The sequence below is a fragment of the Phoenix dactylifera genome, chromosome 8, assembly GCF_009389715.1.
Source record: "Phoenix dactylifera cultivar Barhee BC4 chromosome 8, palm_55x_up_171113_PBpolish2nd_filt_p, whole genome shotgun sequence".
In the NCBI taxonomy this organism is placed as follows: domain Eukaryota; kingdom Viridiplantae; phylum Streptophyta; class Magnoliopsida; order Arecales; family Arecaceae; genus Phoenix; species Phoenix dactylifera.
This window is the reverse complement of record NC_052399.1, coordinates 29,388,603-29,412,456: the sequence shown is the minus strand read 5'-3', so window position 1 is coordinate 29,412,456 and position 23,854 is coordinate 29,388,603. Positions and strand designations below refer to the sequence as shown.

General features: G+C 44.0%; 2 protein-coding genes across 2 annotated transcripts; both read left to right on the top strand.

The window, feature by feature from the left end:
- Positions 1-541: 541 nt before the first annotated feature.
- LOC103709372 (cilia- and flagella-associated protein 54-like) lies at positions 542-17,893 on the top strand. The gene is made up of 5 exons (XM_008794671.4): positions 542-682; positions 5,142-5,316; positions 5,689-5,784; positions 16,504-17,654; positions 17,798-17,893. Exons 1-5 carry the CDS (start codon positions 542-544, stop codon positions 17,891-17,893), a joined length of 1,659 nt encoding a protein of 552 aa, XP_008792893.2.
- A 2,366-nt stretch (positions 17,894-20,259) lies between these two features.
- On the top strand, positions 20,260-23,041 carry LOC103709346 (subtilisin-like protease SBT1.4). Its single transcript, XM_008794647.4, has one exon. The coding sequence runs from the start codon at positions 20,347-20,349 to the stop codon at positions 22,690-22,692; it is 2,346 nt and encodes a 781-aa protein (XP_008792869.2). The 5' UTR covers positions 20,260-20,346; the 3' UTR covers positions 22,693-23,041.
- The last annotated feature ends 813 nt before the right edge of the window (positions 23,042-23,854 follow it).

Genomic DNA, 23,854 nt, shown 5'->3' with positions numbered 1-23,854 from the left:
CCGCCTTCCCCCCTCCCGCGGCGCGGCCCAACGCACCAGAGAGAGATAACAGAGAGAGAAATAATAGAGTGAGAAGCGCTCTGCAACGCCATCTGCCCGTTGGGACGACCTCCGTGCGACCGAACGCAGGCTTTTGCATTCCCTTTTCTTTCATCAATCCCTTTCCTCTCTCTCTCTCTCTCTCTCTCTATCGCATTCGCCACGCTAGTGTTATTTCAGCGAGGCCGGACAATGAGGACGGCTCGAGTTGGGGAAGGCGAAGAGATGGGGGCCTCTTTCCGCGGCGAGGGATGGGGCGGTGACCACATCGTTGCTGTTCCCCCTGTCCTCCGCCGCGTATCGCATTTGGATACCCCACCAGTCCACTCTCCGCCTCTGCCTCTGCCGCGCTCGCAGTCCCTGTCTTCCCCTGCCCCGCGCGCCAACTTACCGCGGCCCGCAGTAGTAACCCCCCTTTACCACTGCTTACCGCTCCTCCTCTGCTATAAAACTGCTGCCAGTTTGCTGCTGAGGCATTGGATCCGGTGACTCGCCAACGATAATGGCAGCCACGGATCAGCGAGAGGCGGCGACGACGACGCCGCCCAGTCCCAAGTCGCCGCCCAAGTACCCGGACCTCTGCGGCCGGCGGCGGCTGCAGCTCGAGGTGCAGATCTTGAACCGGGAGATAGGCTTCCTCGAGGTAATGAGATGCTCTTCCTAGCTCGTTTCTTGATCTCGCTCTCTGGGCGTTTGATTTGATTTCTTGGAGCAAGACAGGGTAGCTGACGACAAGTGGAGATCTTGAAGCCAGAGATGTTATATATTTGTAGTCCTTTTTGTGTGAGCTCTGCACCGATTCATGGCATCAGTTAGGAGATTACCGTAACTCGAGAAGTTGAGTTTCTTTGGTCGAGTGCTTTATATAGCGTCATGTAGTTCATGGAAAGAGATGAGATGAGGTCAGCATTTTCTACTGCTACGAAAACAAAACTAATTATCTAGCAGGGGGGGAAAGAGTTCAATCGTAGCTACTCGCATTCTTGGTCTTGGACATGGTTTCTTTGTTCAAAATCTTTCATAATCTCCCCAAATTGATCATTATATTATGCAGCGCAGGAAAAGAGAGCGAGTTTTGTTAGGTAGAGCAATTCCTTTTGGAGAGTGGTAAACTGAAGTGGTAGATCGAAGGTTTATAAGTGATGAGGGATTGTTATGGTTCCAACCAATTTGAGAAAAGAAAGTATTTTTGAACTTAACCTTTCCATTATCCCTGGAAAGTGATTTAGCATACAGTGCAGTAGAGGATATTGATACTTATTGATATGAGGAAAGAAAGCAAATTTGAGAATAAAGTTTGCTGCATAACGCTGTTCCTTTTTGGGCACAATGTTGATGATGCCATAACTATAAAGGTGCCTTTATAAATGTAAAAGAAACTGCCATAACTGTTGATAAAGGAAAAAGTTGAATGAAATTGATACTCTGTTATTATAGCTGTTATTCACTATATTCGTGCATTATGATTATTCTATTCAAAAGGTAGTGCTACAGGATTAGACAGTATAGACGCACAACCAACTTAATCACTTAAACTGTTGATTTCAAATGTGGCAAGTGTTCACACAGGGATGATTATGGCCATTATATAACGCTGTTGAAGTGGTTGGAAATACCTTAATGTCAGAGCAAGAAGGGATTATCTTTTCATGTTGAAGTAAAAGGAAAAAAGAGATATATTTGTTCATCATACATCCAGAAATTATTTTGAACAAGAATCCCTTTCTGCAAATTCAAGACATAGAGATGCTCATATTTGCAGAGATTTTGAAACATGTCTTCTCAAGGAATTAAGAGCTAAGTCTATAAGATTTTTGCTTTCATGATCTGTGTATGGTCTTGAGGAATAAAACTGTGGAAGAATTTTGTGAGCATATTATTAACAAAAGCATGTAAACTTCTGGGTCTTGAAGTAATTCTATGATTGACCAAAGAACTAGCCTAAGGTCATAAGCAAGAAAAATGTGCTTCCTGATTTTGTATGTCTTCCACATCTATACTGTTTTAAGCATCTCAATTCATTACTCAATAGTAGGATCAATCATTTTATGCTAACATTTCAAATTCGCTCCTACTTAACCTACTCCATTATCCTTAATGAGGAGGTTTCCAAGCTTTTCTTTACTTCAAGAAGACTCTTTTCTGTAACATTTTAATGAATTGTTTTTCTATTAAGAGGTAATTTCATTCCAAAGGATTACATTTTCAGGTTTGGTCTTAATAGGAAGGTTTGGATCTTAAACCCTAAAAAGTTCGAGATGAATGAAACTTATTATGATAAAAGAATTGATTTTTCTGGCTTGCCATGTGGAAGATTTCTAATTTAATTTTCAAATCAGGAGAAAGGTAACCAAATTTTAGATTTCCTAACTTTTGTTTTTGCAAATAATAATTTCAGCATTTATTCTCAGTACTTTGCTTTCAACCATGAAGACTTTTGTTGGCACCCAATGCTAAGCTTAATACAAAGATGTTTTGGCTCTCTGAAATAAAGTAGAATAAAGTCAATTACTATAGCTCAGCTGCAATCAAACAGATTTCCCTCAACACATTTAAAAGTTAGGCATGAACTTAAAGAACAACTAAACAACTTGTAAGGAGGATAATCTCAAGCTATCCCACTACAGTAGAGCAGAAATCAGCGTCCCGTAGAGGTGTGATTGGCCAAAAATTATTGAGTGTTGGTCTATTCAAGTTCAGCTTGAAATTAATTTTGAGCCCTATTTCCTATTTTATTCAAGCTTGATAGAGCCTTCCTTCAAACTGACCTAACCATGAACTTTTTCCTAATGTTTAATTACATTACGTTGCCCCAAACTCAAAATCACACTTAAAACAAACTTGAATCAATCACTGTTCAAGCTTGAATCAAGCCATTACCTTCATTTCAATGACTGTTCAAGCAAAATTATCATCTATACGTGACCCATTTATAAAAGAATATTCATTTTATCTGGACTCTTACCTGAGCCAATTATGATTCACTTGTTATCTAAAAACTTAACAAATCAAAATACAGTAAGGTCAAGTTCAGGGGACGGAAGATGGGATGTCCAAATAGAAGTGAGAGACGGGGAAATTAAAGTGAAGAAGAAAATGTAAGAAGACGGGGAAATACAGTCAGCTCCACTTTCCTCTTCAATATATTTTTTTAAAATCTTTTTCTTACTAACATGGTGTTTCTAATCATCCAAAAGAAGCCTCTCCCATGCTCTAACCTGAATTTAACACCAACTTTTTTGATCTTTCCAGAAACTAAAAGGAAAGTCGAAACAAAAAGAAAAAGAAAACCTAGCAAGCTACTAATTAAGTAGGGTTTCTAGATAGTTGCCCTGGTTTGTTGCCTTGTTGGACTCCTGCAGTGGAAACTGGTCATCTTGTCCCATTTCTTCTTTGTTTGGTCATCCACGAACGAAGAAATGGATGCATGGGTGTCAATTGTGAGAGTTATATATTTCACTTATTTTATGGAAGGTAGGATGAGAATGGCTCTAGTCATACCTTGCTATGACTTTTCAGTGAAGGAATCTTATGTTTCGATTAATCTCTTCTTTCTTTGACTGGAAATAGTAAATGACCTTTTTCTTAATTCCATTTTATGTTGGGAATCTAGTTGTTGGTAAGCTTTTCTTGTGCTCCTTTGTCTGTATATGATGCAAGAAGGTCCTAGCTGGCTGGACAGGCAACTGAAGGTCATTTACATGTCTAGTCACTTTTTCCAATGTATTCTTTTCTTTTTCTGAGAGTGAGCTTTATCAGTTCATAACTTTTTGGATAATTTAGAAAATTACAAGCTTCTCTATGTTGATCTTTTTGGATAATTTAGAAACTTACAAGCTTCTCTATGTTGATCTTGACTGTCCCTTGGTGGGTTTAATGATACAATAGCGGCCAGTAGTCTGAAAGTGAAGATTCTTCTGATCAGTGCTCTCCAGTTCATGTTCATCCTGATCTGTCTGATCGGTAGTCTTCAATTAAACTTCCTCCTGATCTGTGAACCCAATGTGATTGGATGTTTGAGTGGAATCGTATTTCCCCATTTTGTCATGTCCATTGATAGGATATCGAATTTTTCACTGCGGTTGCAGATTGCATCACCATTATATGTCAAGTAGAGAAGTAATTCTTGGAGATTCATCTGTTCTTTGAAAACTGCAGGATGATTTAGTTAATAAGAACACACTAGGTGTTTGAGCAACAAGCTGGCATGTTTTGTGATTTCTCTTTTGACAAAATACTGAGTGACTTATACAACCTTTTCTCTATCTTAATTTTCATTTTTTTAATTAATATTGTTTAGGGTGCTTGCTTGCTCACTCACTATATCTGTTGCATTTGAAATAAATATTTTATATTCTCTCTTGCTTGCTTTTTCATTTTATTATTTTAACATTTGGAAGCAGTTGCTACTTCCTAGCTTGTTTGCAATATCTTTCCCTTCTTATCATTTGTAATTTATTTCATGTAACATTTCTCAAGCATCTTAAAGGAATAAATATTTTGAAGTCCCCATGCTTGCTAGTTTTCTCATTTTATCTTTCTATTGCTGTTTTAACATTTCAAAGATCTTGCTAGCTTGGATGTAATTTCTACCCATTTTATGTTACTTGCATCATAAGCTTGTAAAGATCTTCATGGAAGAAATTGCCTGCACAATGCTTAGTTATTATGTATACCTGAAATCGAATTTCTTTAACTTTTTTGTATATTTTTTTCATTCTTGGTTTGTATGTATATGTGTTGGTGGGTCCTTGTGAGATGGTAGAAAGGGAGGGGGGTGCTGTATGTGGCAACATGGTTGATTGCAGTGGTAGAGCTCTTGTTTATAATACAGAAGATATATCAGCCTCAAATAGTTTTTTACAAACAAAACAGCAGGTAGACATTTGGTGTTTCATTCTCTTAATGCATTTCATTTTCTACCTTTCAAATTAGCTTTTCAGTGTAAATTTGGGCTATAGGCAGTAAGGAAAAACACTTCTCTTGGTAGATGAAGTTGGGGCTTGAAGGCATATGCATGTCATGAATTACAGCAAAGTAGAATCCACAGTCTTGCACTACTGTTTGTATTCAATGAAATTACAATACATCCATTGTTTCAGGTATTATCAGTCAATGTTGGATTTTTCATCTCCTCTTGTAGTAGTTACCTTGATTTAAGCCCTTCATTTGCACACAAACCATTTGCCGACCAAGAACAGTGTGATCTTCAACTTTCATCACTCCAGAAGTTTCCATTCATGTACACAAAGACATACTCTTTAAAGCACCTTCATGGTCTGCTTTTCAAACAAATCACAACTTTTAAATGAAATTTTATGATTTAAAGTGATACAATGTTATTCCCACGTTTGTTCTTTATATAAACAACAATGCTGTGGAATTAAAAGAAAAAAAAAACAGACAAATTAAAGGGCCAGCATATGGGCAGCTATATTCTCATCCTTGATCTTTGAATTTCAACTTCTGACTTTTCTAATATATTGATGAACAAAATGTTTTTCATCAATAAGTCATCTAAAGAAGCAATATCTATCTCCTCCAATTCTGATCTATATTATTTGGGATCATTAGTAAAATTGTGAATGAGCCCATAAAAGCCTCCTAGGAGCTAATGCAACTATGTTCTTTTTATTGTTTCTAATTTAGTTTACAAAAGAATAAAAACTCATGGAAATTTCATATTAAGCAGGAGGAGTTACAATCGCTTGAAGGACTTCAACCTGTCTCAAGATGCTGCAAGGAGTATGCTTCATTAACTTATTTCGTATTTATGCTGTTTCCTGCTTTTCTCTATCGCTTACTATCAGATGCCCTTTGATTTTTTGTTCTCGATAGTCTTTAGACCGCAAATGCCTGGTTAAATTATAAATGTGCAAACTGGAAAATGTATATACATCTACTGATAAAATGTGCTTGACAACATGGTGCGATGATAAAACTTCAAATCTGAAAAAGGAATGCAGCAAATACTTCACAGAAAAATTTTCTAGTTCATATGGGTTGAGTTGGCTCGTTTGAGTCTTCTTATAGACTTGACAAGTTCACTAAGTTCTAAACCAGGCTGTTAACTTTATAATTTTGCTGAAAACAGTTCTTTTCCTGTTAATAATGGAAATTAGCTTTCCTCTTCCTTAGAAATATTTGATATTTGCTTATTGATTTGATCTGTTGATAATTTGACAGGGTCAACGAATTTGTGGGGACAAAAACAGATCCACTAATACCTTTGTATAATTCTTCAACCTTGCACTTTATTTTTCGACCTTTATGAATATCTTATCCTTATGGATATTTTTCTGCTGAACAGAAATAAGAGGAGACGCAAGTCTTGTCACATTTGGAGGTGGCTTGGGTGTGTCCTAAAAATCCTTTGCCTTTCACTCATCTTGCACTCTGATGCCCTGTTTCATGCATGAATAAAACCTGAATAAGTGTCATAAATAAAGGGTTTATTTGGCCAAGTGTCATATAGTTATTCTTGCTTGATTCACATAGTTTTATTTTGGTCACCTCTCAGCAGGTATGACTGCTTTTTCACAAATAAAGATATTCACCGTTGTGCTCACATGTGCAACGGGGGTGTGTTTGAATAATTTATTTGTGTCTGAATGATTCACATCAGTGTTATTCCTCTCAGTTTCAGTTTATTCCATATTTCCAACCGACAAAGTTTCATACTTACTACTGGAAGAACAAGAAAAATCAGAATATAGAGGTTTTTAAAAACTTATTTGGGTTTCTTTATCCATGCACCAAACAGAGCCTGAAAACCCTGTTATAAAATCTCTATGTTAGTTACCTTCATGAATTCACAGAGATCTTACATTCATTGAGCTCGAATGAGAAGTACAATAAGAAAATCAATATTTTTGTAAAATACTAAAAACTTAGAGTTAAAATCCTAACTGAGGAAGATGCATTTATTTGAGATGTTCCTTTAACATTTGCAATGATGGTTGAACTTTTATATGAGCTGATATTTTTGCAACATCATGTAGGAGGGATTATTTTCCCACAGTTATTAATCTGATAGTAATTCTATTTTAGTCAATAATCAAACTCTGATCACATGGTTACCAATTTTGCACAACCTTGTAATTACCTTAGTAGATCTAATATCTGCTTAAACTGTGTTCTTTATTAATATTACTTACAATATTTTGGTTATTAGTATCTATCAAGATACTAGTGCTTGTTTTTAAAGCTAATATTTTGATTACGAACGTTGATTATAGGATAAAAATTCCTGGAAACTAGTCAGTATTAGCATATTGAGATGTTAAAATTGTCAGTTCATTGGGGATGACACCTACGAAAGGGCATGAGTGTTATGTAATCATAATCATCTAGTTTCTTTCAGCTATTGATGCTTGCTTTATGGCTCCTCCACCATTTCTGTGAGGGCTACATCTGTCATTTCTAGTTCTTCCAAATGCTTTGTTTGAAATGACTATCTTTACTACAGCTTCCTTAGATCACCATAACAAATGCTCATACATCTTATTAGATAGTTTTCCATTACATTGTCTTTGATTAGTGCAAGTTGTATGCGCTGTGGGACCACCAGGAGATATCCTATTTATGTGTGGCGGACCATCGAATTGGATTAATTTAGGCTTTGTTGGTTCGGGAATAAGAAAGCAAGAATAGAAAAGTTTATGCCTATGGAATAGTTATGCGTGAGTTGCTCCAATGCTTTTTTGGATACAATTTCTGGAATAACTTTTGGATGAGGGTTTTTTTGCCCATACAAAAAGGAACTACGGATAAATGATGGCTTTATGCATAAGCAAATTTGATGGGGACATCAGCTAGGTCCCCATTTTATTTGCATATTTGCTTATTGTTATTTCTGGGTTTATTTGTGTTTAGGGATTTATTTGTGGTTTATTCTATTCTGGGCTTATTTTCATTTTAGGGCTTATTTGTGGGGGATTATTTTATGTAAGGGGTTTATTTTAATTGTTCTTATGGGGCCCTATTTAAAGGGAACTTGTAAGCTGATTAGGGCTTAAGGCAGAATTAAAGAACTCTTTCCCCCACGTCTCCTCTTCTTCTCTTCTCCTCCCTTCTTCTTCTTCTCTTCTTCTTCCTCCTTCTCTTCTCCTCTTCTCCTGCTTTCATCTTAAAGTTAGTCCGGCATCAACTTGGTATCAGAGCAAGAGGCTTTGCCCCTGCTGCCAAAGCCCGATCCAGATCGTCCGAGCCTTCCTGTGAAATAGAAGAAGACTGTGTTGGGCACTTCCATCTCCCGGCTACTCCTCCAAACCGAGAGCCAAAAGAAAAAAAAAAAAAAAAAAAAGAGAGAACACTGCCGAGTCTGTGAAGGCCCAGATCGACAGCCATTCACCTCCGATTCCCCTCTCTCTCGGTCTGTGTTTTCACCAGAGCAAAAAAAAAAAAAAAAAAAAGAAAAGAAAAGAGGAAGCTTTCCCCTGACAGAGCAGTCCCACTGTGCCCTTTTCTCTGCAGCGCCGCCTCTGGCCCTCCACCGGAGCCTGCAACCGACGCCACCACCGTCACTGCCGCGCCGTTACTGTCGTGCCACCACCGGTGTATGGCCGAGCGTCGCCGGATTCCCGGTTTCCTGTGGGCGCACGAGATTTACGCCGTACGTCGACCACGGACACCGGAGCGCGTTGAAGGACCGCGTGTGACTCCCGCTGCCGGAAAGAAGAAGAGCGTCGCCGATCTGCTTGCCACCTTGTCCCTCGGCACTGTCGACGCACTCGCCGACCACCGCGCGCGAGATTCCGGCCGCCACCACGACCAGCCGCCGCCTGTCGCCGCCGACAACAGAGTCCCCGCCGCTGCCACGCCGTTCGGCCGCCCCGCAACCACCGCCGAAGCGGTCGGAACGCCCTCCCGAATCGATCGGGAGGTTGAAGAAGAAGTTACGGTAACGGGTCGGTTCTAAACCCGTTACCGCAAACCCGATAGCCCGGGTCCACCAGTAAGTAAAAAAAAAAAAAAAAAAAAAAATTGGCACGTGACCCGCACGTGCTGAGTTTTACTGTTATCGGAGCGGGTTTCATTCGAAACCCGAAACCGATAACCCGAACCCGTTAGGGTTCAAAAAAAAAAAAAAAAAAATCGGATCACGTGACCTGCACGTGTTTCCAACAAAAAAAAAAAAAAAACCTAACCTCTGTTCTGCCGAAGAGGAAACCCTAGGGTTTCCACCGCCTCCTTTGCCGCCGTCGCCGAGCTCCGCCTGCAGCGCCACCACCGACCGTCCGCCGTTTCCTCCTCGCCGCCTCTGCCGTGCCGTTTCTGCCGCCGACGCCATTTCCTCCGTCACCCGAGCCCGCGCCGTCCCTGTGCCCGTGCCGCTCGTGTCGCTGCGCCGTCGCCGCCCCCGCCCGTGCCGCTTCCTGCCGCCGCCGAGATCCGCCATCGCCTGAACCCCTCCGCTACGCCGCCCGAACCAGCTGCGACGCCGTTGGGCAGCTAACACACCACCCGAGTCCGCCCGCTTCCTCCGATTGTCATCGTCTCTCCCTCCACTGAGCCACGCCACCACGCCCCGCCGCTACGCCCGCCTCCGCTTGCCGCTGCACCAGACCACCGCCTCCACCTTTCCCCTTTTCTCTCCACTCCACCACGCCCCGCCGCTACGCCCACCTCCGCTTGCCGCTGCACCAGACCACCGCTTCCACCTTTCCCCCTTCTTTCCCCTCTTTTCCACTCCCCTTTCGGTCCCAGTTTCTCCTTCACTCGAGCTCCATCGCGCCCGATCCACTGAGCCACCTGCGGCCCAACTGACTGCAGGGCCCGCCACTGATTCCCGATCCACCGTAGCACCTGCGGCCCACTGACTGCAGGGCCCGCCACTGATTCAAGGATCAACTCACAAGCCTTCCTCATTTACAGGCCCGCTAGCCACACCATACAGTATACCCCAAAGTTGACAGGTTCAGCAGGCCCCCAGTTGCTGTAACGCGACCAGATTCACGCCATCCGACGACCCGACTCACTGCGTCCCGACCGTCGCCCCAGCCCACGAGTACCTGATTCTGATTGGCTGTATCCGCCACAGGTAATAGGTTCTTCCTCCCTTGGACTTGCTTATTTAAATATGTTCTAGTTCTCTTGCATGACATCCCTGTTTTGAAACTTATTTTATTGTCAAACTGCAAAACCTAGAACATTTTTCACCACACCTGTCCTACCTCCCAATTAAATCTAAATATTAAATTAGCACACCTTAGTGTCAGGACATCATCAACATCCATAGATCAGATTACTTTTAGACTTTGAATGACTGTAAAACGTGTTTGCAACCTAACTTCTTATAGTGACTAATTTTCTACTTTAATTCTGAAATAACCAAAGTACAAATTAGTAACATTTAATTTTAAGTTATTTTTGTGAAAAGTTGCTGATTTCCGAATTCATAGTAGGTTGCATTAGTGAGTTGCATCAGTAGGTTGTCCTGCATTACCTTTAGACAATTAGGGTTCATTAGTAGTATTGCATATCATATCACCAACTAGAGTAGCTCCTGTATGCCTACCCGTAGTGGTAGAGAGTACCTCCTCACTGACTCCCAGACCCCTTCATCCACCATGGACCCCAGAGTCATACAAGATATTCTAGAACAATTAGCTGCAATACGAGCTGATCACGACGAATTCAAACGTGAGGTCCGTGCTCAAATACAACACCTTAGGACTCCGGAACCATCATCCCCAATCGCAGCTTATCCCGAGTTTGGTTTGACCACACCGCCTGCAGCTTTCCCCCATCCCCCTAGGAACCAACATCATCCTGATCACCAGCGCGATCTTGACGAGCGACTACTTCGTACCGTGCGAGTAGAAGCCCCTACATTTGCTGGTCAATTAGAGCCGAGCGTGTACCTTGATTGGAGAGCAGCCATGGATAATTATTTTGAGTGGTACGATATGACTGAAGATAGAAAAGTACGGTTTGCCAAAATGAAGCTTATTGGGCAAGCTCACTGGTACTGGCATAACGTTGAACATCGGCGTGAGACCCAGAGGCTTCCACGCATCACCACTTGGGAGGATATGAAAGAGAAACTGAATGAGAAGTATCTGCCATTCTCTTACCGACAACGCCTCATGGATAGGTGGCAGAAACTAACCCAAGGAACTTCAACTGTTGCCGATTACATTGCACAATTTGAGGAGTTTCACATGAGGTGTGGTGTAATCGAAGAAGAGACTGTTACTCTTTCTAGGTTTCGGACAGGACTCCGTGAGGAGATCCAGAAAGAACTGATCCTCCGAGAGATTACTACCCTTGGCCAGGCATACCAATTGGCTCAAGACGTGGATAGTTTTTTACGAGTCCCTGTGGTGAGACGTACCGATTCTCGGTTCTTACCCCCAGGAGCCCGACCTAATCAAAGCCATCTCCCACAACCTAGACCACTCTCCAACCATCCTTCACAGCCTGGTTCTAGCCAAACACCGACTAGGACGTTCCCGGTGCCTGCTCAAAGTACATCCACTGATAAAGGAAAAGGCATATTAGGGTCCAACCCGCCCTTGAGAAACCAAACCCAGTGTTTCAGGTGCCAAAAGTTTGGCCATATTGCGTCTCAATGTAATGCCAAGACCTATTTGATGACTGAACTGGAAGCAGGAACCCAGGATACTGAATGTGTCGAAGAAGTCTATGAACCAAACATCGAGGATTTTGTAGATGACTTTGGAGACGAAAAGACCGGGTTAGAATTTGTTCAGACTGAATACCAAAATGAGCCCACTGATAGGAATGACCAAAACCATAGGCTCCATGTGGTTAGGTGCACACTAGCCCAAACAAAGACCGAACAAGACTGGCGAAGAACCTCCCTATTTTACACACTTATTAAGATCAATGGTAAAACATGCAAAATCTTATTTGATAGCGGAAGTTGCATCAATGCCATTGCATCTGGAGTTGTTTCTCGCCTTGGCCTAAAATCTACCCCTCATCCTAATCCATATAAAGTAGCCTGGGTAGATAAGACGTCCATTTCGGTTTCAGAAAGGTGCCTTGTCCCGATTCAATTCCTATCTTATAAAGACGAGATTTGGTGCGACTGCCTTCCGATGGACGTAGGTCAAGTCATCTTAGGAAGACCTTGGTTATACGATAGGGACGTCACACTTCATGGTCGGTCAAATTCGTGTAGTTTTATGTTCCAGGGTCGGAAAATTATATTGAATTCATTGCCTCCTAGAGAGCCCGTACCTGAGAAGAAGGGTGCTACACCACAAAAGGAAGAGTCACTCCACATCATTACTTCGAAAGAGGTAATGAAAGATATCGAAAGCCATTCACCTGTGTTCGCCCTTGTGGCCAGAGTTATTAATGTGGAGTCAAATGTCGAACATCCGGCCGCCGTAGTCCCTTTGTTGGAGGAGTTTCAATCTGTCTTTCCGACTGATCTTCCAGAGGCACTCCCTCCAATGCGTGATATTCAGCACGTAATTGATCTCATTCCTGGAGCGTCACTGCCAAATCTTCCCCACCATAGACTCAATCCAAACGAGCACACTGAACTGAAATGCCAAGTTGACGAACTCGTCACTCGAGGGTACATTCGTGAGAGCTTGAGTCCATGTGCTGTACCTGCACTCCTCACTCCCAAGAAAGATGGCTCTTGGAGGATGTGCGTCGATAGCCGTGCTATCAATAAAATCACGGTAAAGTATCGTTTTCCCATTCCTAGGCTGGACGACCTTTTAGACTACATGTCTCGTGCTACAGTTTTTTCCAAGATCGACCTAAAGAGTGGGTACCACCAGATTCGGATTCGTCCTGGGGATGAATGGAAAACAGCATTCAAAACCAAAGATGGACTCTACGAATGGTTAGTAATGCCTTTCGGATTAACAAATGCTCCAAGTACTTTTATGAGGGTGATGACACAGATCTTGCGACCTTTCTTGAACAAATTTGTCGTTGTATACTTTGATGACATCCTCATTTATAGTCAAACTCAAGAGCTCCATCTTTCACACCTAAGGCAGGTTTGTGAAGTCCTGCAGAGAGAAAGCTTCTTCGCAAACCCTAAGAAGTGTGCCTTCCTGACTGATCACGTCACTTTCTTAGGGTTCATAGTATCTTCCAAGGGTGTCTCCGCTGATCCAGAAAAAGTAAGCGCGATAGTCGATTGGCCTGAGCCCAAGACCTTAGTCGAAGTACGTAGTTTTCATGGTCTGGCTACTTTCTATCGTCGCTTCATTAGGAATTTTGGTTCCATAATGTCTCCTATCACAGATTGCATGAAGAAAGGAGATTTTATCTGGACTAAGTCGGCATCCCAAGCATTTAAAGATATTAAGCATAGGATGACCGAAGCACCTGTCTTGCGGCTCCCTGATTTCACTAAGGTATTCGAGGTCGCATGTGATGCCTCTGGCGTTGGCATAGGCGGTGTGTTAAGCCAAGAAGGTCACCCTGTCGCGTTCTTTAGCGAAAAGTTAAGTGACGGCAGGTTGCGTTATTCCACCTATGATAAGGAATTCTATGCGGTAGTGCAAACTTTGCGACATTGGCGACACTATTTGCTACCGCAAGAATTTGTCCTGTATTCAGACCATGAGGCTTTAAAGTATCTCAATTCTCAAAAGAAATTAAACTTTCGACATGGCCGATGGATTGAGTTTCTACAAGCCTATACTTTTGTGCTGAAACATAAAGCTGGAGTTGAGAATAAGGCTGCTGATGCGCTCAGTCGACGGATCTTCCTCCTATCCATGATGAGCACTGAAGTAATTGGTTTTGAAAGGATCAGGGAACAATATACCACCTGTCCCGATTTTAGTAATGTATACCTGACCTTACGAGATGGAGTAGAGAGAGAGCACGATGATTTCTTTTTACACGATGATTATCTCTTTCGCTCCGACCGATTGTGTATTCCTCGAACTTCTTTGCGAGATTTTCTAGTATGGGAAGTACACGCTGGAGGACTGTCTGGGCATTTCGGGAGAGACAAAACCATTGAGATGGCGGAAAGACGTTTCTTCTGGCCGAGTCTCAAGAGAGACGTGGCCAAGATCGTCGCTCAGTGCCGCACATGTCAATTAGCAAAACAACGTAAACAGAACACTGGGCTTTACACTCCATTACCAGTTCCTGATTGTCCGTGGCAAGATGTTAGCATGGATTTTGTGTTAGGGCTTCCACGTACCTCGACCAGACATGATTCCATTTTTGTAGTAGTGGACCGGTTCTCTAAAATGGCTCATTTTCTACCATGTTCTAAGACTTCTGATGCTTCTAGGATTGCGAAAATCTATTTTGACGAAGTCGTTAGACTCCATGGTATCCCTAAATCTATTGTGTCCGATAGGGATGTTAAATTTATGAGCTATTTTTGGAAAACTCTTTGGCACATGATGGGTACCAAATTAAAATTTTCCTCTGCCTATCATCCCCAAACTGATGGCCAGACCGAAGTTGTCAACCGAAGTCTAGGGAGTCTTCTCAGATGTCTGGTAGGTGAGCATACTAGGACTTGGGATCTCGTGTTACCAACTGCCGAGTTTGCATATAATAGTTCGGTCAATAGGACCATAGGCATGAGTCCTTTTGAAGTGGTGAATGGTTATAAACCTAGGCAACCTATAGACTTGATCCCCATGTCTCATCAGCATAGAGTCTCCGAGTCTGCACAATCATTTTCTTCACACCTGCATTCATTGCATCAGGAGATCAGCAAAATTATTCACTCTAATAACTTAAAATATAAATCCTTTGCTGATTTGCACCGCCGTTATAAAGAATTAAATGTAGGTGATTCAGTCATGGTAAGAATTAGACCTGAACAACTTCCTTCGGGGACGTTCAAAAAGTTGCAATCTCGTAGTGCGGGACCATTCAAAATCCTAAAGAAAATCAGTTCGAATGCGTATGTTGTAGATCTTCCTGAAGACTATGGGATTAGTGCGACATTTAATATTGAAGATTTAGTCCCATACAAGAAATCAACATTCATTCCTTCTGACCCTTTTGTTGATACATCCACTGTTGTTGATCACCCTGCTCTAGCACCTGCTAGTGAGCCTCCACCTCCCCAGTTTCATGCACGCAGAGAACACATAGAACATATATTAGATGAGCAGGTTATCTCTACCAGGAGAGGAAGCTACCAACGTTACCTTGTTCGGTGGAAAGGTCGACCCGAATCAGATGTGTCGTGGATTTCGCGAGCTGAGTTGCAGCGCCTTGACCCGGATCTTCTGGAGCAGTACGACAGCCGCCCCGATTTACACTCGACGGGGTCGAGTTTTTCTCACCCGGGAGGAGTTGATGGGGACATCAGCTAGGTCCCCATTTTATTTGCATATTTGCTTATTGTTATTTCTGGGTTTATTTGTGTTTAGGGATTTATTTGTGGTTTATTCTATTCTGGGCTTATTTTCATTTTAGGGCTTATTTGTGGGGGATTATTTTATGTAAGGGGTTTATTTTAATTGTTCTTATGGGGCCCTATTTAAAGGGAACTTGTAAGCTGATTAGGGCTTAAGGCAGAATTAAAGAACTCTTTCCCCCACGTCTCCTCTTCTTCTCTTCTCCTCCCTTCTTCCTCTTCTCTTCTTCTTCCTCCTTCTCTTCTCCTCTTCTCCTGCTTTCATCTTAAAGTTAGTCCGGCATCAAAATTTGACTGGCATAACTCTTCCCTGCTTATGCCTGTTTTTCTGAAAGCTGTTTGCTAGGCATAAGGCTTATTCCAAGTCTTTTGGCCGCTCTATTCCCAACCAATGATGCCTTAAGAGTTCCAGCCAAATTGGCCGCTTTCTGCCAGGAACCTGATGATAGGACAAAAGTGGACAGAATTAAAGATCATAAAAGATCAAAAGGCTTCAAAATCCTACTCCAAATGTTCAGAGAACAGGTATAGATACCAGGTAGGCTGATATGGAAGTATTAGGTAGGTTTAGTAAAGATTGGTCCATATGAGTCTTGTTAAATAAATTGAGATAATAATTTTTTTTGATCTTCAAATTCTTTTTTTACACTTTACACTTATCCTGTTCGTCACATAGCAGCCAATAAAATGCATGATACTTATATTTTGTGCTTAGTGACATCAGGCAAATTAGCATCTCTCCTTGAAGCATAGGTTTGAACTGCCGCAGAAAGACCCTCTAAAAAATAATCAACCTTTTACTGCAGTTTGACATCTTGTGTTTTTACATCATTAACTTGTGGATAGAGTATTCACATGTATGCTCATGTCTGAATGAAAGAATTTTTGCTTCTGCTCAGATCAAAACTTTGCTTCAGCTTCTCGTGGATGTTCTGCTCCGGTGGATGCTTGCTAGCGCTCGAAAGACTGATCTGCAAATGTCCATGCTTGAATTGCATATGTTGCCCAAGGAACTGCATCTGTTGCTCAGGAAACTGCAGCTGTTGCCCAAGAAACTGCGACTGTTGCAAAAGAAACTGTTACCATTGCACAAGAAACTTCGACTGTTGCCCAGTGAATTGCAGCTGCTTCCCAAGGAACTGTGACTGCTGCACAAAGAATTACAGCTGCTTCTCAAGGAGCTGCAGCTGCTGCCCCAAGAGCTGCGATTGTTGCCCCAAGAACTGCAGCTGTTGTCCCAAGAGCTGCGATTGCTGCCCCAAGAACTGCAGCTGCTGTCCCAAGAGCTGCAGGTGCAGCTGCTGCCCCAAGAGCTGCGATTGCTGCCCCAAGAACTGCAGCTGCTGTCCCAAGAGCTGCGATTGCTGCCCCAAGAACTGTAGCTGTTGTCCCAAGAGTTGCAGGTGCAGCTGCTGCCCCAAGAGCTGCGATTGCTGCCCCAAGAACTGCAGCTGCTGTCCCAAGAGCTGCGATTGCTGCCCCAAGAACTGTAGCTGCTGTCCCAAGAGTTGCAGGTGCAGCTGCTGCCCCAAGAGCTGCGATTGCTGCCCAGGGAGCTGCAGGTGCAGCTGCTTCCCAAAGAGCTGGGATTGTTGCACAGGGAGCTGCAGCTGCTGCCCAAAGAGCTGCAAGTGCTGCCCAGGGAGCTGCAGCTGCTGGCCAGAGAGCTGCAGTTGCTGCTGCCCAAAGAGCTGCAAGTGCTGCCCAGGGAGCTGCAGCTGCTGGCCAGAGAGCTGCAGTTGCTGCTGCCCAAAGAGCTGCAAGTGCTGCCCAGGGAGCTGCAGCTGCTGGCCAGAGAGCTGCAGTTGCTGCCCAAAAAATTGCAGTTGTTTCCCAAAAAATTGCAGCTGTTGCCGCTCTGAATGTGCATGCCCTTGCTGCAGTTGCTGTGAGTTCCCTTGCTGCAGACCAACCTGCAGCTGCTGTGAGGATTTATTCTGCAAACCACATTGCAGCTGTCCTGATGTTTCCTGCTACAGGCCGCGTTGCAATTGCTTGGAGCTTTCCTGCTTCAGTTTGTGTTGCTGCAATCAGGGTGTTTCATGCTTCAAACCACAATGTTGTAGCTGGGGATTCCCCTGCTCCAAACTACAATGTTGTGGCTGGGGGTTTCCTTTCTCCAGACCATGCTGTGTCCTTCCAAGCCTCTCCTGCCCTAAGTACTCCTGCGGCTGTATCTTATCCTGTCCAAGATGTACAGAGGTACGCCTGTGCCCAAGATGCACCAAACCTGGCTGTACTACCGGATGTCTATGTTAGGTTAGATCATGGCATTGTATTCCTTTTGTATCAGTCTGGTTCTTTAGCATGCCATATTATTATTCTATTGGAATTCTGAATCATAATATGTTCCAGATTAAAATTTTTGTCCAGTTATCAGTCTCACAAGTTTACTAGAATTTGTTGTTTTCCTTTCAGTTCAGTTTCGTTTCAGAAGCATCATCTATGACTACTAACAATTTTCAGTTTAGGGAGGATTTGTTTTTCTATGTGGATAACCTTTACAAGCTCTAGATTTCCAAGAAGATTAGCAATGAAAAAAAAAGAAGCTAGGACAATATTATCTACGCTATGAGGCTTGTGACAGATCCATAGCCCACCTGATCAATGTAAATGATCGAGTTGTCAATATCCTGCTTTAGACTTTATGTCTAGGTCTTTTTTGTCTCATCCTTCCCAGTTGTGACTGCGACAGAGGCAACTTCCTCTCCTTTTCTGAATCATGACAATATGATTGTTTTGCTTCCTATGCCACTGAGGATGGTTGTGCAGTACCTATTAGGATCTGCACTTAAGGAATCTAAGAAATTAAAAACAAATTATGATCCAGAGAAATCTTAAGAAAAGCTGGTAAAAATAAATCTAGAAAGCTGACCCCTTATGGCAAGGACGGGCTTGATGGTTATGAATACAATTAGGGGCATTACCAGAAGCTCAGCAGGTAAAAATAAATGCTTAATTCCTACAATTTACTGTTTTTAACAAAGTAGATTGTGAAATCTAATTTATATGCTGTAAAATTCTCTTTTTAATTAATTCAAGTTATATTGCAAATATATAATGTGCCTAAGAGTATAAGAGCAGTTGTCATCAGGTTCATTATGTGTGCTTGAAAGCTTGCTTATTTTTTCTTTCTTTCTTTTTTTTTTATTTATGAAATTTGAAAGCTCACTTATCAAGATTGTGAGGATTGCCGCCACTCAGAACAAGTAGATTGACATCGGATGAGATACGGATCGAATATTAATATATCCATATCTATATTTATTTTATTTGATGAATACAGATACGGATATGAATGTTAGTCGGATGCAAAAATTTATATCTATATTTATTTTAAACGAATACAAATACAAATTGAATGCCAAATATATAGATATAAATATAGATATAAATCGAATTTGTTTTGAGTTGCATTGTTTTAGATGCCCAATACGATGGACAAAAGCTTATATCTTAGTCCCTAGATTATTATTGATGAGTCGGATTATTGTCTTGCATTTCCATAGGAATTAAGCACCATGGATTGGCTGAGATTTGAAATAATTAATAATCCCATTATCATGGATCCTGATCGAAAGAGTTATTGGCCACTGTAATAGTCACAATGGTCATTATTTATCTTAGATGGTAACTTTTAATAAGATTAATATAATTATTAAAATAAATAGCTATTATAGTCATGTTATAATGGGAAATAATGGGCAAGGATATAAGAAAAAAAAAAGCAAAACTAAATCTTTCTTCACTTTATATTATATAAAATATATATATTTTTTTATGCGCAATCATTTTTGGAGAGAACTTTGTGGAAAATATTTGAATTTTAAAAACATTATTTTATTCGAAGAAGTAGGTCTGTTATTTATGTTGTCGTTTATAATGGAAAATAATAAAACATATCAGAAAATAACAGCCCATTACTTTTTTTTTCCTGCTATCCACCTCAGCAAAATAACGGAGCATGCCGGAAACCGTTATAACGGCCGTTATAACGGTTGTAGGACGGTTAATTATAACCCTTCCGCTGCCCCGCCTTGTACTGTTGTGACAGTTGGCACACGTTTTTCTCCTGACAGCGGGATCGGACAGCGTTTTTTTTTTTTTTTTTTTTTTTTTTTTTGCTGAAAACGGATATTTCATACAATACGTGTACGAATACATCCAAGAAAATCAAAATAAAGCAACTCGCGGAGCGCATGTGGCAGCTCCTCCTCCCCCGACCAAAGGGTATACCCTGAGTGATGAGCCGCATGGGCCGCCACCCAATCGGCTGCCCCATTAGCTTCTCTAAATCGGACAGCGTTTCGGATCCCCAGCATCATCCCACCCGTGGTGTTGCGCTACGTGGCAGAAGTCTATTTGCCACTGAGTCGATCCGTAGAAATTGGAAGCATAGCGCTCCGATTAGCGTCCCAAGAAAACGTGACATCTCACGTGGCCGATCTGCATCCACCCACAGCCCCCACGAACCAAACTTCCATCGGAAGCTCCCCCTAGAAAACGTTATGCGAAGCACTCCAGATAACAGCCACGCAAGCCGTCTTGCTTAATCTCAACCGTTAATGTACCTCGACGTGGAAAGTCCAATTAATCGAACGACCGTAACCCATGGAGTATCAACGTGGCAACAATCCATAAAGTCCCTATAGATGTTTCGAAACGGATGGTTTCTACCGGTCTTTCTCTTAAGTTATTGGATGCCATGGAATCTTTTCTGTCCTGCCACCTACCCAATGACAAAAGCCCCAATTCATCTCTTAACTACGAAACTACCATAGAACAACAAAGATATTTGCAGAAGCCGAAAGGACAAACCCGTAAGAAATGCGGAAAACTCAGGGCAATTACTCTTCCATCCTGTGCTCATTATAGTATATCGGACCCTCTCCACCATTGGCTTATCCGGTCTTCTCCTCCTCTCTCTCCTTTCTTCCGCCGTCTCGCCGGCCAAAAGACCAGCAACCATGGGGAAAGCGTTTCCCCTCCCATCTCCGGCTCTCCTCTCCCTCCTCCTCCTCCTCCTCCTGCTGTTGATCCCGGCGGACAGTAACACTGGCCGGCTGTCTACGTACATCGTCCACGTGTCCCCCGCCCACAAGCCAGCCTCCTCCCCGACTCTCCGCCAGTGGTACTGGTGCACCCTCCGCTCCCTCCCCCGCCACCTCCGGCGCGCCCCCGCTCCCGCTCCCCGCCTTCTCTACGCCTACTCCCGTGCTGCCGCCGGCTTCGCCGCCCGCCTCTCCCCCGCCCAGGCCGCCGCCGTCCGCTCCCTCCCCCACGTCCTCTCCGTCCTCCCCGACCGCGCCCGCCAGCCCCACATCACCCACTCCCCCACCTTCCTCCGCCTGTCCCCTTCCTCCGGCCTCTGGCCCTCCTCCTCCTTCGCCTCCGACGCCGTCGTCGCCGTCCTCGACACCGGTATCTTCCCCTCCCGCGCCTCCTTCTTCGACTCCTCCCTCTCCGCTCCCCCCTCCTCCTGGCGTGGCTCCTGCGACTCCGGCCCCGGATTCAACTCCTCCCAAGCCTGCAACCGCAAGCTCATCGGCGCTCGCTTCTTCTACAAGGGCTACGAGGCCGCCATGGGCCACCCCATCGACGAATCCCGGGAGTCCAAATCCCCCCTCGACACCGAGGGCCACGGCACCCACACCGCCTCTACCGCCGCCGGCGCCGCTGTCGACGATGCCGGCTTCTACCAGTACGCCCGCGGCGAGGCCCGTGGCATGGCCACCAAGGCGAGGATTGCCGCCTACAAGATCTGCTGGGCCTCCGGCTGCTTCGACTCCGACATCCTTGCCGCCATGGACGCCGCCATCGACGACGGCGCTGATGTCATCTCCCTCTCCGTCGGTGCCAACGGCTTCGCCCCAAGCTTCGACCGCGACTCGATCGCCATCGGCGCCTTTGGCGCCGCCCGCCACGGCGTCATCGTCTCGTGCTCCGCCGGGAACTCCGGCCCCGGGCCGTACACCGCCGTCAATATCGCTCCGTGGATCCTCACCGTCGGGGCGTCCACCATTGACCGAGAGTTCCCGGCTGATGTCATCCTCGGTGACGGCACCACCTACGGCGGCGTCTCGCTCTATGCCGGAGAGCTGTCGAACTCTACCGATCTCCCGTTGGTCGACGCCGGCGATTGCGGGTCCCGGCTGTGTATAACCGGGTACCTCGACTCGGCCAAGGTTGCTGGAAAGATCGTTCTTTGCGACAGGGGTGCCAATGCTCGGGTGGAGAAGGGGAGTGCCGTGAAATTGGCCGGCGGCGCTGGGATGATTCTGGCCAACACCGCCGAGAATGGGGAGGAGCTCATTGCCGACTCCCACCTCATTCCCGCCACAATGGTCGGTGAATCAGCCGGAGATAAGATCCGGGGCTACATCAAGTCACAGTCTTCTCCCACTGCCACCATTGTTTTCAAAGGAACGGTGATCAGCTCATCGCCACCCGCCCCCAAGGTGGCCGCTTTCTCGAGCCGGGGCCCTAATTACCGTGCTCCGGAGATCCTCAAGCCTGATGTGATCGCCCCTGGTGTCAATATTCTGGCGGCTTGGACGGGGGCGAGCAGCCCGACGGACCTTGACATCGATCCAAGACGGGTGGAGTTCAATATAATCTCAGGTACCTCCATGTCATGCCCGCATGTCAGCGGCATCGCTGCCTTGCTTCATAAGACCTACCCGGATTGGAGCCCAGCTGCCATCAAGTCCGCCCTCATGACGACAGCCTCTAATTTGGACAATTCCGGCGAGCTCATCAAAGATTTAGCTACCGGCAAAGAATCCACGCCATTTGTTCGCGGCGCCGGCCATGTAGACCCCAACAAGGCTCTTGATCCTGGTCTAGTTTATGACTCACAGGTCGAGGACTACCTCGCCTTCCTCTGCGCCATTGGATACAGTCCTCAACAGATTGCACTCTTCACCAGGGATGAGATCGCTGTGAATTGCTCTGCCCTGACATTGGCAAGCCCTGGCGACCTCAATTACCCAGCTTTCTCTGCTGTCTTCTCTTCAGCCAGCGACGTCGTTACATACAGCAGAGTAGTGCGAAATGTCGGAGGCCCAGACGACGCTGCGTATGAGGCTGAAGTCTCCTGCCCACCGGGTGTGAATGTCACGGTGACTCCGAGCAAGCTCGTGTTTGATGCCGTGGAGCAGAGCTTGTCCTATAAGATCACACTTGCTTCAATGGCTGATGCGGCGGTTGCAGGCTCGCGTAGCTTTGGGTGGATCTCATGGAGTGATGGCGCACATATTGTGAGGAGCCCCATTGCTGTGAGCTGGCGCGAGAGTCTCGTGTCCTCCATTTAAACTGCTGCTATGCTTTAGGGTCTCAGATTAAAGGGAGAAGTTTGAAAGGTTTGGATTTCTGATTAGTTAGCCATGGGATTTGTGGTCGAGCAGCATATGGAGGGTTGAAAATTCTCAGATAGGTCGTCATCAGATGGGAAGACCAGAATCTGTAACAATGTGAACATATTTGTTGATTGAAATAAGAAAAGCTCTGGTGTTTTAATTTTGCACAAACTTCGTCACCCTTTTTTCGTTATATTTTGGCTAATGTCCAGGGTAGACATTGGAACTGCACTTGTACAGATGCTTTGTAAAAATTATGAAAAAGCCTTGGGTTGTAATGTTATGCATTCTAATGTTGAAGTGAGATTTTGTTACCAACAAGGCTCCAAACATCCCCTTTTTTTTTCTATGTAGTAACGTTGTTGTTAATAAACTGGAGATGAGTGCAGAGAAAGTGAACCAAGCTTCTGAATCCCTACTTGAATACTAGCTAAATGGAGCTATCTTTCTCTGCAATCAATAGGTAGATGCATGGCAGTCAACTTCAGCAGAAAAATTTGGATTCCCTAATAAATTAGCATCTGGACTGTGGAGCAAGGAAAAACAATCTTGCAGGCCTGAGCAGCAGGAAGAAGTGTAGTATATATGGTCTCTATGGTGGACTGGTTTCCAAGAAACTACACTCATCTGCAAAGACACTAGCCTCTTTATAAATAGCAGGACCAGTATTCCGTGCACAGCTTGATACTTGTCAATCAATATGCTGACAAATACCTATGGATGGAGGGTGACCTTGGAATCAATTTCTGTTGCCCCACTGAGAAGCAACAATGTCCAATAACAAATGTCAAGATCTTCACAGGCATGGCTTTTTTTGTGTTCTGAGTGCGGCGGGATGCAATTTTTTGTCACCTGCTGGTAGATACATTGTCGCTAGCAGTTCATTAAGCTGCAAGTTGCAAGGCAGCGTATTGTGCTAAGCATATATTATAGAGAAAATTACAATAACCCCTCCTAAGATTAGGGGTAAATTACACCTATATGCTCGGTAGATTGAAAAGTTACGCTTACCCTCCTAAGGTTTATTTTTTTTCAATGCTTTAACCTATAACTTAACACAATATTAGTCGTTAATCTTAAATAGGACTTAAATACCATGTTAAAAATTTCAAAAATG

What these genes read in the sequence shown, in the direction of transcription:
- LOC103709346 (XM_008794647.4), top strand. Translation starts at nt 20,347, where the DNA reads ATGGGGAAAGCGTTTCCCCTCCCATCTCCGGCTCTCCTCTCCCTCCTC.
- LOC103709372 (XM_008794671.4), top strand. Translation starts at nt 542, where the DNA reads ATGGCAGCCACGGATCAGCGAGAGGCGGCGACGACGACGCCGCCCAGT. An exon ending in GGGAGATAGGCTTCCTCGAG is followed by an intron (nt 683 to 5,141) that starts GTAATGAGATGC and finishes CCATTGTTTCAG; the next exon opens with GTATTATCAGTCAATGTTGG. An exon ending in GTCTCAAGATGCTGCAAGGA is followed by an intron (nt 5,785 to 16,503) that starts GTATGCTTCATT and finishes AGTGAATTGCAG; the next exon opens with CTGCTTCCCAAGGAACTGTG.